General features: G+C 36.6%; 1 protein-coding gene across 1 annotated transcript in view; it reads right to left on the bottom strand.

The window, feature by feature from the left end:
• Nucleotides 1-992: 992 nt before the first annotated feature.
• The window catches only part of LOC132131997 (protein unc-13 homolog A-like), a 39,312-nt gene continuing 25,303 nt past the window's right edge, over nucleotides 993-15,001 (bottom strand). The window contains exons 34-43 of the mRNA XM_059544208.1: nucleotides 14,833-14,921; nucleotides 14,605-14,757; nucleotides 14,401-14,524; nucleotides 10,260-10,316; nucleotides 9,672-9,752; nucleotides 8,978-9,125; nucleotides 7,349-7,405; nucleotides 4,963-5,055; nucleotides 3,680-3,839; nucleotides 993-3,575 (exon numbers count right to left, since the gene is read on the bottom strand). Coding sequence (XP_059400191.1) covers nucleotides 3,287-3,575; nucleotides 3,680-3,839; nucleotides 4,963-5,055; nucleotides 7,349-7,405; nucleotides 8,978-9,125; nucleotides 9,672-9,752; nucleotides 10,260-10,316; nucleotides 14,401-14,524; nucleotides 14,605-14,757; nucleotides 14,833-14,921 — 1,251 coding nt within the window. The 3' untranslated portion in view covers nucleotides 993-3,286. The remainder of the gene's footprint in view (nucleotides 3,576-3,679; nucleotides 3,840-4,962; nucleotides 5,056-7,348; nucleotides 7,406-8,977; nucleotides 9,126-9,671; nucleotides 9,753-10,259; nucleotides 10,317-14,400; nucleotides 14,525-14,604; nucleotides 14,758-14,832; nucleotides 14,922-15,001) is intronic.

Below are 15,001 nucleotides of genomic sequence, written 5' to 3'. Positions count from 1 at the left end.
CAGCTCGGCTTGGTTTGCATTTCCACTGCAGTTTAGTACCACTTTAGAGAGGGTGGGATTATAGACATGTCGTTGCAGTTGTTCTGCCTCTACTGTCGTGACATCATGATAAACGACCCGCTCCTCGGCTATCAACGAGAGGCCTGTCTGTACTTCTATCCATCCATCCATCCATCCATCCTTTTATTTTCTGTTAACGTAAAAATGATATATGTATATATATATATATAATAAATTATTTACATATCATATATATAAATTGTGTAAATATACACAATATACTGTACACAAATATATACAAATTATTAAATATACAAATACAGAGGTGTGTGGGTGTCTATGTATGAAATATTATTTGAATATACATATAATAAATTATACATGCAAAATTTTATAACCGCTAATTTTCTAAATGTGTGTTGTAGGTTGTGAAGATTTTAGCCTCTATACACCTCAGAGTGACCTTGAGGAGAGAGTAAGACTCATTTTCTTCTGTATAGTGCAGGTACATGCAAAAAAACAATATTATAGCAGGGTTTTGTCCAGCAGTTGTAGAGTTGTTTCTGTGGGGTTTCCCAGGGGCTGCTGAAGGGCCGTTCTGAGGGTCAACCTCCACAGCTTCTGATGGATGTCAGAAGGGTATTCCCGGTCACGTTCCCTTATCTGCCACCACCGCAAGTCAGCTCCAAATCCCAGAGTCCCTCAAGATCTCCTTCCTACGCAAAGTCTAAATTTTAGTTTTCCTCCTGAAATGTTTTTTTTTTTTGCCTTTGTTGCCTCACATTATTTTTTGTGTATTTTAAATGTAGAATTATATTAGATTGACAAACCCAAAATATTTTCTGTTCTTTCTTATATTTCTCCCTCCTTTAAAAACACTAAATTCAAATTTGAACTATAAATATTTTAAACTGACATGTCAGTAAGGCCAAATAAAATAATTTTTTTTAAACCATGTTTAATTGAGACCAACAAAAAGCCATGACACAATGCATTTTTTAACCATTTATTGGAAGTAGAAATAAAACAAAGCTGGTATCTGTTTCACCTCCATCTCCGATAATAACGATCATATTTAAAAAAAAAAAAAAAAAAAGCAAATTAGAAACGTCTCTGTATAAAAAAAAATCTCTCATGCTAGTATTCTGTACCACTACACATCAGTAATACATATTTATATATTCACAAGCCTTTCAAAAATAGAAAATAATACCCAAATATCAAAATAAATGACAAATCGAGAAATAAATACAAAAATTTAATATCACATCAAATATACATGCTGGCACAAAGAAGAATCTTTCCCAACATGCACTGCTTCTTATTTACAGGCAAGGAGTCGCTGTTTGTGTGCATGTGGAGTTACTGATATCCATGTGCACGTGTGTCTGTGTGTGCTTTGTCTCATACTACATGCTCACGACTGTATCCTGTTATATTATTATTCACAGACAGCAACACACAGCTTTAATATTTGAAATCCTATCATCCAAATTAAAGTGTTTTCTTGCTACAGATTCCATTTTCCACTCTGCAGTCAATCCAACATTCAATAATGCCATTTCCTGCGGCAGAACCCCAGTGTTCAATATCACAACGGTGAACATAAAAGGATTCAGTCTGTAAAACAAAACAACAGCGAAGTTTGCAGCTTCAGTTTGCGCTGAGCGTTCGCGGTGTAAACAATCCAAGGCTGTTGATCACTGATGAGTTCAATAGAACAGATACGGGGAAACATAAAAAATTAGCTGTAGCGCAAAGTGCTTAATTGCTAAATTCAATAAGCGACTATCTAGATAACATCACCTCAGATTTTCATAAGTAGATCCATTGCACGGCTAGTTTTTGTCGGTTTAGTGCAGATACAGCAGGGAATGAATGGATATACAGTGCTTAATCCACATTATAGAGCATCTCTCTTGTGCTTTTCTAATATGGTGGATGGTTTGGCAGTAAAATGGCAGGACTGATCAACGGCTACTATGGCAACTCTATAGAAGCGATTCTCAATGGCTGTGATTCTTTTGAGGTGTGAAACTAGTGAGTCTAGTAAAGTCCCATTTTGCATGGAATGATCTGAAGCAATATGACATTTAAACGTGACGTTATAAAGTGAATTTTTACTATAACAGGCAGCTCTGGTGTCTAATACAAGCAGTGTTTGTCAATCAAGACTTGCACTTATACATCGCAAAAACCGCAGTGCCTTATGCCGACAAACACCGGATAAACCGCACAGGCACTCGTACTTGAACATGAACAGATCGGAAAACAAACACAAAGACAGGACAGACGTGGCCCTGTGATTGAATCTAGATGTGTGAAACATCTTTACAAAATATTTTGTGTTCGTACAATAAGCAGAATTTGTAGGAGTTCCTGCTAGTGACACCCCGGAAAAATTATTTCAAATGCTTTCCTACTATATGGAAAAGCAACCACTCTGTGTTCAAAGGTGTATTTGGTTGTAGGTCTATTTTTTGTGCTTCTAAATGATTGCATAATATTAAAGTCTGACCCATAGGGGTTTTTGGTCCCTATTAAGGAGGTTAGGGGGTAAAATGGTTGTGCGTAGTGGAGAAATGATACCCTGACATTAAGGCACCCTTTTGAGGGTGCAGGAATGATTGACAAAAGGCCATACGAAAGAGGTCTGACATCATTACAGATCAAAAAAAAAAAAAAAAAAAAATCATGGCATTATGTAGCACTGTTTACATGCCTTAATTTGGTCTTATTTCACAGATGCATTAAAAAAAAAAAGAATATAAATAAAATATAAATGTATTTTTAATTTAACTAACTTAATTTAACTGTAAATAGTCTTTTATTAGTAGTAGTATTATTCTAAATATATTATAATAAGTAATATTTTCTGGATTTATATTTTGAGACCTGTGCATTGATATTGATATTTAATGCTTTGCAGAATAAATAGATAAATATGTTTTGTATTTAAGTATCTTTTGGCAGGTTTTTGTCTTGGAATATGCATTATAAAAATCAAAGACATCACAAACATCAAGTATTTAAGAGATACAATATCCTGTGTCAGTTTCATGTGCCAAATTGTGCTTGTTAAACAAGCCCTTCCTGTCAATTCTAATGGCAGTGCACTGAGTACAAATATATAACTGCTTTGTCATGTAAACGGTTGGCCATTAAAGTGAAGAACTGAGATAAATATGTCTTGTGTATTTTTCTTCTATGTACTAGTGCAACATCTGAACATCAGGGGGCAGTGTTTATGCCAAAATTACCAGGCCTCGCTAGCTACTTCCTGATCTTAGCTCCGCCCCTCCTCAGCAGAGCGCTGGTCAGATTTGAGCTTGACAAATTCTTTCGCGACGTCATCGTTGTTGCGCTGGGACAGGATTCGCAGCACGGTCAGGCCTGTTTCGTCCATGTGAATACGTTTACCTAGCGGTAGCCAGCATGCTACGCTACCCCGCGGTGCTACTTCCTTCAGTTGCAGTACTGCCATGCCAACGGTGCGGTCCTCTCGTGCAAAGCAGTAGTCTTTCACGCACACCTGCAGCTCGTAGCACTCCGGACCCACTTCATTACTCAACGTGCTTTGAAAAAGAAGCAGGATTACATTTTCTTCAGGAACTGTTGCGTAGATTGTGGTATGCAGAAAATAAATTGCAAGCTAAAGAAACGAGTGCATGTCACTCACAATGTAAAGGTCTCATTATATTTGGGAGCCCAGCTGTTGTTCTTGGACTTGGTGGCGTACTTTCTCTTCTTATCACTAAGATGAGGGCCAATGATGTAGACCTCCACGAAAGGCCGGAAAATTCCGGAGGTCTGCCACCGCAGGTCATTCGCAGCCACCACTAACAGAAAATACAAGTTGTTCAATTTCCCTTCCTTTTACTTGCGTACCATTATGATGCAGAAATGAAGCTACTTGAGAGACCATTTGGGGTTACTTGGTCTACACCACACTATAAGAACTCTCCACTGTCAGAAGAAAATTACATTTAGGGGTACAACACCTTGTCAATGGAGCAGTACTCTCAATAGGTCATCTCTGAACCTAATTTAACCCTAAAAGGTTCCAACCAGAACCTTCAGGGTACATGTTATCACTTTTTACACTTTTTTTAAGAAGTACATTACTTCTGACAGTGTTGAGAGCCTCTAGGCACCCTTTGGGATGTTCTTTAAAATAGAGCCCATAAGTACAAGCAAGAACTCTAAAGAATTCTTAAGTGTTTCTTCTCGTGTTGGAAAGGTTTTGAGGCACCTGACAGGGGTTTCTAGACCTTTTCAAGAGGGTTCTGCCAGTGGAGTGATCTAAGGATCCAAAATGGAGCCTCACACACATTTTTTGTTTTTACAGTGTAGGCTCCCCTTGATATTCTTCCCATTACATGGCAAAAAATTAAACTACGTGAGGGACCATTTGGGGTTCATTAGATTGGCACACGTAGATTGGCAAATACTTGGAGAACCTCTAGACAATAGGGAAGTTCTTGAAGGAACTTACAAAATGGAACACATAAGAACACAACATTTTTTAATTGGTTTTCAAGTAACTCCATTACATTGTAAAAAGGTTTTAGGCACTTGACAAGGGTTCATAGAGGTTTTCCACCAGGTTCTGATCTAAGGAACCAAAATAGTATCTCATATACATTTTCACTGGCTAACCTTGAAATTCCTGTTACATTGCAAAAATTAAGTTACTTGAGGGAAGTTTGGCACACTAAATGAACAACTTAACCAACGGTTCTCAATTCCAGTCCTTGTGACTCTTCTTGGATTCTTTGTAAAACTTTAAAGACATCAGTAGTTCCTCCAGGAACCCCATTGTAAAGGAAGGACACTGAGGCCCCTTCGAAACAATGCCTAGAGGTTCTCCAAAGAATTCCACCAGTGAGTTTCGCCTAAGCTTAATCTCAAGGAGGAATACAAACAACAAGCTTTAATTGAACATCAAGAAACAATATTTACCCTTCACTGTGACTTTGTGCTCTCCAGTATTTGGATGAGTGAAGATCTCCACATGGATAGACACTTCTCCAACTGCATCATCAACACCAGTACCTGCAGACAAGATGAGATAAGTCAAGACTCCATATCCGGCCTGGCAGAATACTTTGCATCAGTATGACTCAATGGAACTTCCAGGCACTTCCTTTATGAATTCAGTTCCCGCAGAGTCATACAGAGGCAATGTATGCTTTAAACGGATTGGATGGCAAAAACGTTTAAACAGCTTAATGGTGTTGAACCTGGCTTAAAAGATCATTAATAAGATTTTCAGGTTGTTCTTCCATGTTGGAGCACTTATTAAATACAAATTCAGAGCCTATCATTATATCGATTGAGTTTAAATGTGAATTTAATTTGCACAGAATTTTAAATTAGCCAATAGGGTATATAATTAAGATGCTAATTTCCATAATGGCTTATATACACAATTCAAAAAACATTGAGCTTAACAAATTTGTCTTTACTTAACTGGGGTGATACATTTGTGGACTTTTATAAATCATATAGTACTGGATGCAAATAAGCTCTGAAAATGATTGAACAAGTGATCCCTGCAACACATCTTTAAATATGAATTTGTGAGACTTGTTCAGGCACAAATTGGGTATACTTTATTCCAGTGTCTGTGTATAGCACTAACAGATGTTTACAGCTAGCTAGCTAGTAAATTTATGTCTACATAAAAATAATCAATGAAAATAATCAATTAAATTAGCTCAGAATACACAGACAACCAAAAATAAAGCAATGCCTCACAGAATTCTTTTGCAACAAAGTGTTTACGATACAAAGTGTGTTTCCTCAGATTATCATGAGTGTACCATTTACACACATGCTGTGTGGTCACACTTCATTTCTGGTGTTTCATGAAGGGTTTATAACCATGATGGGGAGGAAGAGAGCAGTCCTATTGGTCTAGTTCTTCACAGGAAGAAGAAGACAAGGAGAACATCTGATATTGTCCTTCACTTGGTTTTAAATGCAGGCAGGTACATGCAGAAAATCACTTCCATTCCCACACATATCCATTCCCACTCCCGGAAAGTGCTACGTTCTTTGGGCTAAGTTATGATGATATTCACAAACCAATTGTATGCACTATTTCTTCAAATACCTTTGAGTGATGATGCCACCAATGAATAACTAAATGTGAATTAAATGGCTAAATCTTTCCACCCAATCTAGGTCAGCTGCAATCAAATAATAAAAAAACAAATGGATTCCTTGCTTTTGGCATCTGTTATATGTATTCGCTTGTCAGAGAAACAGGCTGATAATGCAGTTTCCTCAGAGCAGAACCATCTGAGCAAGCAGGGATTTGAAAAAGGCTTGAACAGTGGCACGCTAATGGTAACGCTGACGGCTTTTGACGTAGCACTTTATGATTAATCTTAACCAAAGAGCATCTGGGTAAATGTCACGAGACCCCTCAAGAAATGGCCGGGTCATATTTCACCACAAAAGTCACAAAACAGTAATAAAATAATCTTTAATTAGAATAATTTAGCAAACGTAAAATAATAATAATAATCAGTAATAACAGTATTTTCATTTAAAAAAAAAAATCTTCCAATCATCAAACCCTTATCAAAAGCGCTGGTGTTTCTGAAAATAAGCCATCTTTAACCGAATAAGCAAATAAAGTAAACACTAATTTGACTCGAGCAGAGCAACATTTAAGAAACGATTAAATCTCAAGTTATAATCACATATATTCATGTGACTTTTTATCTAGGGCCTTTCGGAACTGATGTACATTGACAAAGAGCACATCACCTGACCCCAGAAGCAAATTCTGATTGGCTGAGGGAGAGTTGTCTTGTTAGACTCAGCCTAGGGTTGAGACTGAAGGGAGGGAAACCAGTTGCGTGGTCGTGAGGGGAGATCACGCTGAGCAGCAGAACAGACCCTGCCTGCGGACAAGCTGAGTCAGTCGCAATTAATGTCACATCTTCATTTGACAACATGGTTCAGTGCTCGGAAAGTAACATTTTGTCACGGTCTCTCACTCGCTCATTGACACTTGTGACTCGTCATCCGCAGGGCACACATGCGCCTCTCACTCGTGAAGAAGTGTGTACATTCCTCATTCACTGCCATTCAAAACACACTTCATCCTGGGCTTTCTTGCTGCTGTAGCATCAAGATACATGTCAGACCAATGTATGTGAACATACAGCATGTTCTTCCCAGGTACTCATACATGCAAAGCCCTTTCTGTGGGAACATATGGGTGGTCGTGGGGCATGCGATTGGCCCGTTGGAATGGGAGGCATGATCGTATTCGGGTGGATCACTGATTGGTTCTTCATCGTTAAGGGCACAGGGCCCCAAGTGAACGTACCCTTCTCTGGGTACACGTCTTCACTATGGGTAAACCTTACCCCCTTCCCTCCATGAACTGGTGAAAGAGAAGGAGAGGATGCAGAAAAATACAACGAGATTGAAAGCACATAGTCAAGAAGATTTGAGAGATGGTAAGAAAGAAAGAAAGCAAGTCCAACAAGCTCATCAAATGTTAACAGTCTTTAACAGTCCTCCAAAACGAAGTGTATCTTCAAGCTACTGTGGCTTTTTACATGCACACATCCCCATTTGCACACACACTTGCTTTCATATGTGTTTAAATACGTAAATGAAGCAGTGACATTTACCCTAATTACATTTTAAATGATTATCTATTAAAATGTGTCTGCCAGGGGCATCTCGACCTAAAATGTGTCAGAATTCCTAAAGTGTGTGAGGGATAGAAAGAAAGATGGAGATTAACCAAACAACCAATAAAAAAAAAATTAAAAAAAAAAAAAATTTGATCAAAAATACAGAAAAAATGTAATATAGTGATATATTATTACAATTTAAAATAATTGTTTTTAAATTTATTATACTTTAAATTATCATTTATTTATGTGATGCAAAGATGAATTTTTAGGATCATTATCACATGATCCTTTAGAAATCATTCTAATATGATGATTCATTATCAAAGTTGGAAAACAGTTCTGCTGCTTAATATTTTTTCAGAACATGTGATACTTTTTTAGGATACTTTGATGAATAAAAAGAACACAAGGATGTGTTAAATTGATAAAAAGTGATAGTAAAGAAAATATATTATTAGAATATTTATTATTAGAATTTTATATTTTATTTTTAATAAATGCAGTTCTTTTTAACCTTTTATTCATCAAATATATTAGACAGCAGAACTGTTTCCAACACTCATAATAAATCAGAATATTAGAATGATTTCTAAATGATCATGTGATAGACTGGATGTTACATGTGACACTGAAGGCTGGAGTAATGATGCTGAAAATTCAGCTTTGCATCACAGGAATAAATTATTTTTTTTTAAGTATATTCAAATAGAAAACTATTATTTTTAGTTGTAATAATATTTCACAATATTACAGTTTTTTCTGTATTTTTGATCAAATAAATGCAGGCTTGATGAGCAGAAGAAACTTCTTTCAAAAACATTAAAAATAGTAATGTTTCCAAACTTTTGGTCTGTACTGTATATATATATATATATATATATATATATATATATATATATATATATATTTGAAAAATAATATATTTTTAAAGTACATAGACTAATGTTTTTAAATAACAATTAACAATTTGATATATAGAACTTAGTAATATTAATTAACAATATTATTTGTTGTACTTACCATATGGTTAGGATTTTAAAAAAAATTAAGCAATGTAATGTATTTTTTATCTAAAATATACATAATTATATAAAAAAAATTTTTTATATATATGAATTATACATTACACATTTAGTTATTTACATTCTTATGCTGGTAATATAATTTTCGATGCAAAAAAAAAAAAAAAACAATTGTGAATGTGGACTTTTGGACCCATTGCATATATAATTTCATAATTGACATTCTGCCAAGGTGGAGGAATAAGTCATTGATATTTAAAGACAGCAAGATGTCTGGAAGAGCCTTACCCTGTGTATTCTGGGACTGAACGAAGGTCTTGATGAGTTTGTCGGTGGCCTGAGTGTAGAGGGACAAAGCATAGTGCAGAGACTGCAGGTCTGGACTTTTCTCCAGGAACGTCTTTTTCAGCCCCACACCTCCAGCATGGAAATATTGCTAAGAAACCACAAGACAGAAGATATTACTTGAGGCAATGTTGCTGTGTCTGGCTGATGGGGATGCTCAAACAAATAAAATCGATGCTGTGATAGTGCTACAAAGCTACAGTTTATTAATTTCATGTTGATACCCTGAAAACAACCTACAAATGGCTTCTTATAGTTCTCTCTGCTTATTAATCTAGATAGAAGAACATTTTTTACATCAAAAAAGTCTATATTATATTGTGCTCTATATCCCAAGGTGCAAATACAATCCACCGAATGTGATAAAGGGCAAAAGTTTGCCTGGGAGCGTAAATTTGATATTACAAGGAAGGATAGTGCTGTATGTAGTGCAAATTCAACACATATCCTTATGTAACAGAATGAAGAGAATTTTAAAAAGAAAATTATTCAAATTCTAGTGTAGAAGGCAACTTAAAAAATAAAATAAAAGTCATACTGCCACTACAATTAACACCACTATTTAAAGCACAATACTGTGCTGTCAGAACCAGTGGAAAATACAGTTTTTACATTGACATTCAGCTCTTTAACCCACCTTTATAGTATCCAGTGCTAACTCAATCACTGCACACTGTTTAGGGGACAGTGCCTTGGCCTCCTCACGAACCATGTGCTCCTACAAAAAGGACAAAATTTTATAAGAACAAAATACAATATTTTCACAACTAACATTTTTAATCAAGGTTCATTTAACCCTGAGTTAAAGTAATCCTGGATTATCCTACATTATGTCACGTCTTTCATATTTTCAAAAAATTAACAGAAATTTATTTTAAAGAAAAATGAATGACATAAGGATGAGAAGATGACAAAGTGTCATTTCTGTCACTACAAGTATTAACTTAAAATTGATAATCCAGGTTCATTTAACCCTGAGTTAACATAATCATATGTCATCTCATGTCAAAAAACGTTGAAAAATTCAGAGAAATAAAACACGTTTGTTGTTTTTTGTTTAATAATAATGCAGGGTTGAGTTTTTTGATTAAACTGATGAGTACGAATACTACAAAATATAAACAATTCAAAAAGTCATATTGAAAAAGATCAAAACAAAACAAAATACTGGTAATAATTTAAAACGAGCTAGCATCTTTTTTCTTTTTGTAATAAACTTCCATACCTTCAACTTGGAGAGCTGACCGAGTTCCTTGGCTGCGTTGAATATAAGTTGAGTGCCCTGGAGGAAGAAGAGGAAAAAATGGAGGACGCGAGAAAAAGAAAGAGTATAGAAGAGAAGGCATTAGACAGGTCACAGAGTTCGACAAAGTTGTAGACAGAAATGCCACATCACAGAAGTAAGGTACAGACAGTCTCAAACATCAGACACGCACTCGCACAATCCCAGCGTGCGCCGCCTCCCCAAACACTGTCGCGCACAGCCACACATCAACACACAACTGTTAGTGCAACATGAGACGGTAAACTAGCTACATACAGAAGACAGAGACAAGAGTTGAAAGGTTTACAAAAAAAAAGCCAGTAGGTCCACAGCCCAAACAACACCACTCTGATGATATATCTAGTATCTACGACTGGACGATACTCTAATTTTTGGATATATCAATAAGTGAACGAGGCTTGTGCACCTTATTATACCATTATAACATTATACAAATGTGTGCAATGTAGTCCTCCTTGGAAAATTAAATCATTAGTATACAGAAATAGTCCTGTATTTCTGACATCGTTTAGACAAGCGTGGATATCAAAGGCTAAAGCGACTGTCATGCATGCATTATTTAACCTGGTATGTCCGAGCACCTGTAATGAACTATGTGGGGATTTGACCGGGCACGTAGGTCTGAGTCTATAGGGTAACCAACAACTGCATTGAAAACGAGTGGTAAAAAAACACTGCTTCCACCGGTTTGTTTCAACAGGGGGACTCAAGTCACACAAAGAAGACATTAAGAATGAGAGAGAGAGAGAGAGAGAGAGAAAGAGACAGGACACATTGAGCTAAATGGGGATTCAGTCCTTACATCACTGTGACAAGCAAGCTTCACCCTGCCCTGTGAAGAGAGGACAGTGTAATTAACTTGAGAACTGGTCTTGGTGCTTTTTAATAGGCTGACAGTGTCCATTATCCAGTATCTGACAGGGCCTATCACATCATCTATCAAATCTGAAGTTCATGAAATCACGAAAAAGGAGAAAATAATAGAAAAAAATACACAGTTCACCCAAAAATGAAAAATTCTGCCATTATTTACACACCCTCATTTTGATTTGAACTTGATTAATTTTCCCCCCTTCTGTGGAACACAAAAGGAAATGGTTTACAGAATGTTCACGCTGCTCTTTTCCATGGAATGAAAATGAATGGACTCTAATATTGTTTTAAAAAGTGCCAGTAGTCTGCACAACTTGGACTGAATTGTTGGCTAAAAGATGTTTCACTTAATTCAGTTTTCAAAATGTCTGCGTAAATTGGTTAGTGTAAAGGTTTAGAGAAAATCTGTGTAAAAAAATATTAAAATAAAGAAAAATAAGATTACACTACAGAAAGAAACTGATTTAAATAAATTATTGACATTTATTTACTATTTATTTATTAACAATACAGTACCTAGCCCTAAAAGTATAGTACTATAGTGAGTAGGAAAAAAAATTATGTAATATAATAGAAACAACATATTTTTGTTGAAACTGACGTTGAAACTGGTGCAACACAATTTTGACGTGCCATATTTGACAATACGAAAATATGAATGAGATTTAAGAGCTACGCAGATGGGAAGAATTTCTATATGGATGACAGATTGAATAAATGATAACAGATTTTCATTTTGGAATGAACTTCCCCTTTAAAGTAGCTAAAATTCATTCTGTTAATTAATATTACATTCAGCTTTTTTTAATGGTATTCTTTGTAATCTAAGGGACCAGCTAAAATAGGCAAATATCAAAACTATGAAATCCTTACAAGGTGATTCTGAAAACAAAATGATGAAAAATATCTTCAAATGGGAGCTAATGGATTGTAACATCACATAAAAAGGCACCGTAAAATAACAGTACAGTTTTTACAAGCAACAGGCGAATAGACTATATTGTTAAAATACATGAAAAATAAATAAATAATTCAAGTCAATTCTGAAAAAGGAGAAAAAAAAAAAAAAATAATAATATCCCAAAAGACACATTAGTATGAGACCTCGGCGTTCCATCAGACCAATTTTGGTACAAAAACACGCAAAAACCAAATACCAGGACAGATTGATATAATAATGTCTGCAGAGACTAAAAAAAGAGAGGCTCGGGAGTTGGTGGAGATCAGACGCAAGCAACAACCCACAGAGGAGAGGTTTCAAACAGGTAACACAGGGAGGGTGGATCACCTGAAACCAGTTAACGTCACCCAGAAAACTGACCTACCACAGACTGGAAGCGAAAGAGCATCGCTTCCAGGAAAATGAGTAGAGGAAGGGGCTGGCAGTCAGATGTGGGGCGGACATCAGATTGGAAGTTTTGTTGGGGCAAAAAAGGGCCTAGTCCAAGTCAATTAGGAAATGCACCATGCTGCAGCCACCTCAGGTATACAGACCACTGAGGTGACCAGGGAAAGGAGAGAAAATGGATGAAGAAGAGAAGAAAGAGACAGCGGGAGAAGTAGAGAAAGATGGACAGACGAATGAGGATGCATTGGACAACAGGAAAGGTCTTGGCAGCCACACAGAGCAGAAGGAGGTGGTGGGAAGGGGGTCACCCGGCATGGACGGACTGCGGGACACACAGACGCACAGACAAAAGTGCTCTGGTACTTACTATCATCTGTGGAAGTGGAGCGGGGGGGAGAGCGAGAATGTAATAACCAGAGAGAAGGGTCAGTGAAGCTACAAAGAGCCCCACATCAAATCAAAAGAAGCATTAACATTCAGTCTACAGGACCGACTTCAGGCCTGATATGATATTACAAGTCCCAAGGTCTGTGATTGCCTGAGGGACTGAAACAGGCCCAGTGTGGAGGAATGATTCAGCCAAAATGAAAAATCTCTCCCTTATCGTATTCCAAACCTGTATGATGTTCTTTCGTCCATGAAACACAAAAAGAGAAATTTTGAGGAATGTTCAAGCTGCTCTTTTCCATACACTGAAAGTGGATGGGGACCGGGGGATGTCAAGCTACAAAATGGTCATAAAGTAACATAAATGTATTCCATACCACTTATGCACTATATTTAAAGACTTCTGAAGCAAATTAATCAGTTTGTGCGAGAAACAGACAAAAATGTAAACCATTATAGAATAAAAAAAATGTCCCACCCCGCCATTTGCAGTAGCTCTCAAACCTCATTTTCATTGCCGCATATTCAAAGTTGGTGTTTCGAATGTATAACAACTTAAATTTGCTTTAATTAATTATATAAAGGCTTAAAAAGACTTGGAATTAAGTGCATAGGTCATATAGGCCACTTTTAAAATGTCATTTTTGGAATGTGACTGTGCCTTTATTGTAGGAAAAAAAGAGCAGCATGAACAAACTTCAAAACATCTCCTTTTGTTTCCACAGACCAGGGCTGTTGGGCTACTGTCCTGCAGAGTTAAGCTCCAAACCCAATTAAACACACCTGGACCAAGGTAATCAAGGTCTTCAGAATATCCGGAAACTAGCAGAAATGTATTCTGGGATAAGTTTGAGCTAAACTCTGCAGGATGTTGGCCCTTTAAGACCAGGATTGGACACCTCTTCTAAAGCATAGTCATACTGGTTTGGAACGACATTGGGATAAGTAAATATTGACAAAATGTAAAATTTTTAAGGAATTACATATTCATTTTTTTTTATTTTTGCAGTAAGCATATCATCAAGAGCTGATATGGGTCTCTTTTGTCAAAATAAACAAATACAAACAAAAACACAGAAAGAGTAACAGTTATATCAAGACAAATTAAAAGCAGTAAGTTGTCTCTGTTCCTGTAGAAATGCTCTCAAAAATGAACTAGCATTCAAATATATAGAAATACACTTAATAAAACTTTTTAGTCAAGATTAAAATACATTAAATATGTGTGACTACAGGACCAGAGAGCAGTCTTGAGAGGTGCTTGAATGATATGGTGCACTCCCAATGTTTTTAGAGTGGAAAGATGTATTTTGTCCAAAGTGATTTTGGGATTTTGGGATAGGGACATGTTTTGATAGGAATGGGAAGAGACATTTCCAGTCATTCTGTGTCTTCATGATCCATACCAGAAAATACAATGCTGTAAACAATCCTGAAATTTATATAAAATTATTTTTATTTCCGGCTCATTACCGTTTGGTCAGTCAAAGGCGGCAGAACAATGGTCTTCTCCATTGTGTTCATCACCAACTTCCAAAGCTCTTTCAGCACTCGCTTCAACACTGTCTTCTCACAGATCTTGGCAAACAGTGTGAGACTGACAAGGAAAAAGTGCAAAGTGAAGTCGAGGTGTAAAATTTCCAAGAAAGTGTCTAAATCTAATGACTAGAATCTTACTTGCTGTCAAGGAAGTCCATGATGGGCTGGAGGACGTTGTCGGCGTCCTGGGCTACGCTGCTGCAAGCACTTGCTGGTACGTTCCCTGTCCCCTTCACCTGGCTAAGTATGTCACCCATCTGCTTGACATTTTCTTCAATGTTTGGCTGGAAACTATGGGCGGAGAACAGATGTTACTCCAAAAATAGAACGAAAAAGCAACTTCTTCCTGATCTCTTGATATCTCACCTGGTGGCAAAGATCCTTGCAAGGTCATCTAAAACATTGTTGAGCTTCACCTGGAGTTCTTTCAAGATGTCGCTAGCTTCAACATTCAACTGAAAGGCACATTAAGCAATGGTCAAAACCCCCAGAACTTGGCTAGGCTTGCAGAAGGTTGTAGATCTTTGCACAAAAA

Source organism: Carassius carassius, chromosome 48, assembly GCF_963082965.1.
Source record: "Carassius carassius chromosome 48, fCarCar2.1, whole genome shotgun sequence".
NCBI classification, from domain to species: domain Eukaryota; kingdom Metazoa; phylum Chordata; class Actinopteri; order Cypriniformes; family Cyprinidae; genus Carassius; species Carassius carassius.
This window is presented reverse-complemented; position numbering and strand designations above follow the sequence as displayed.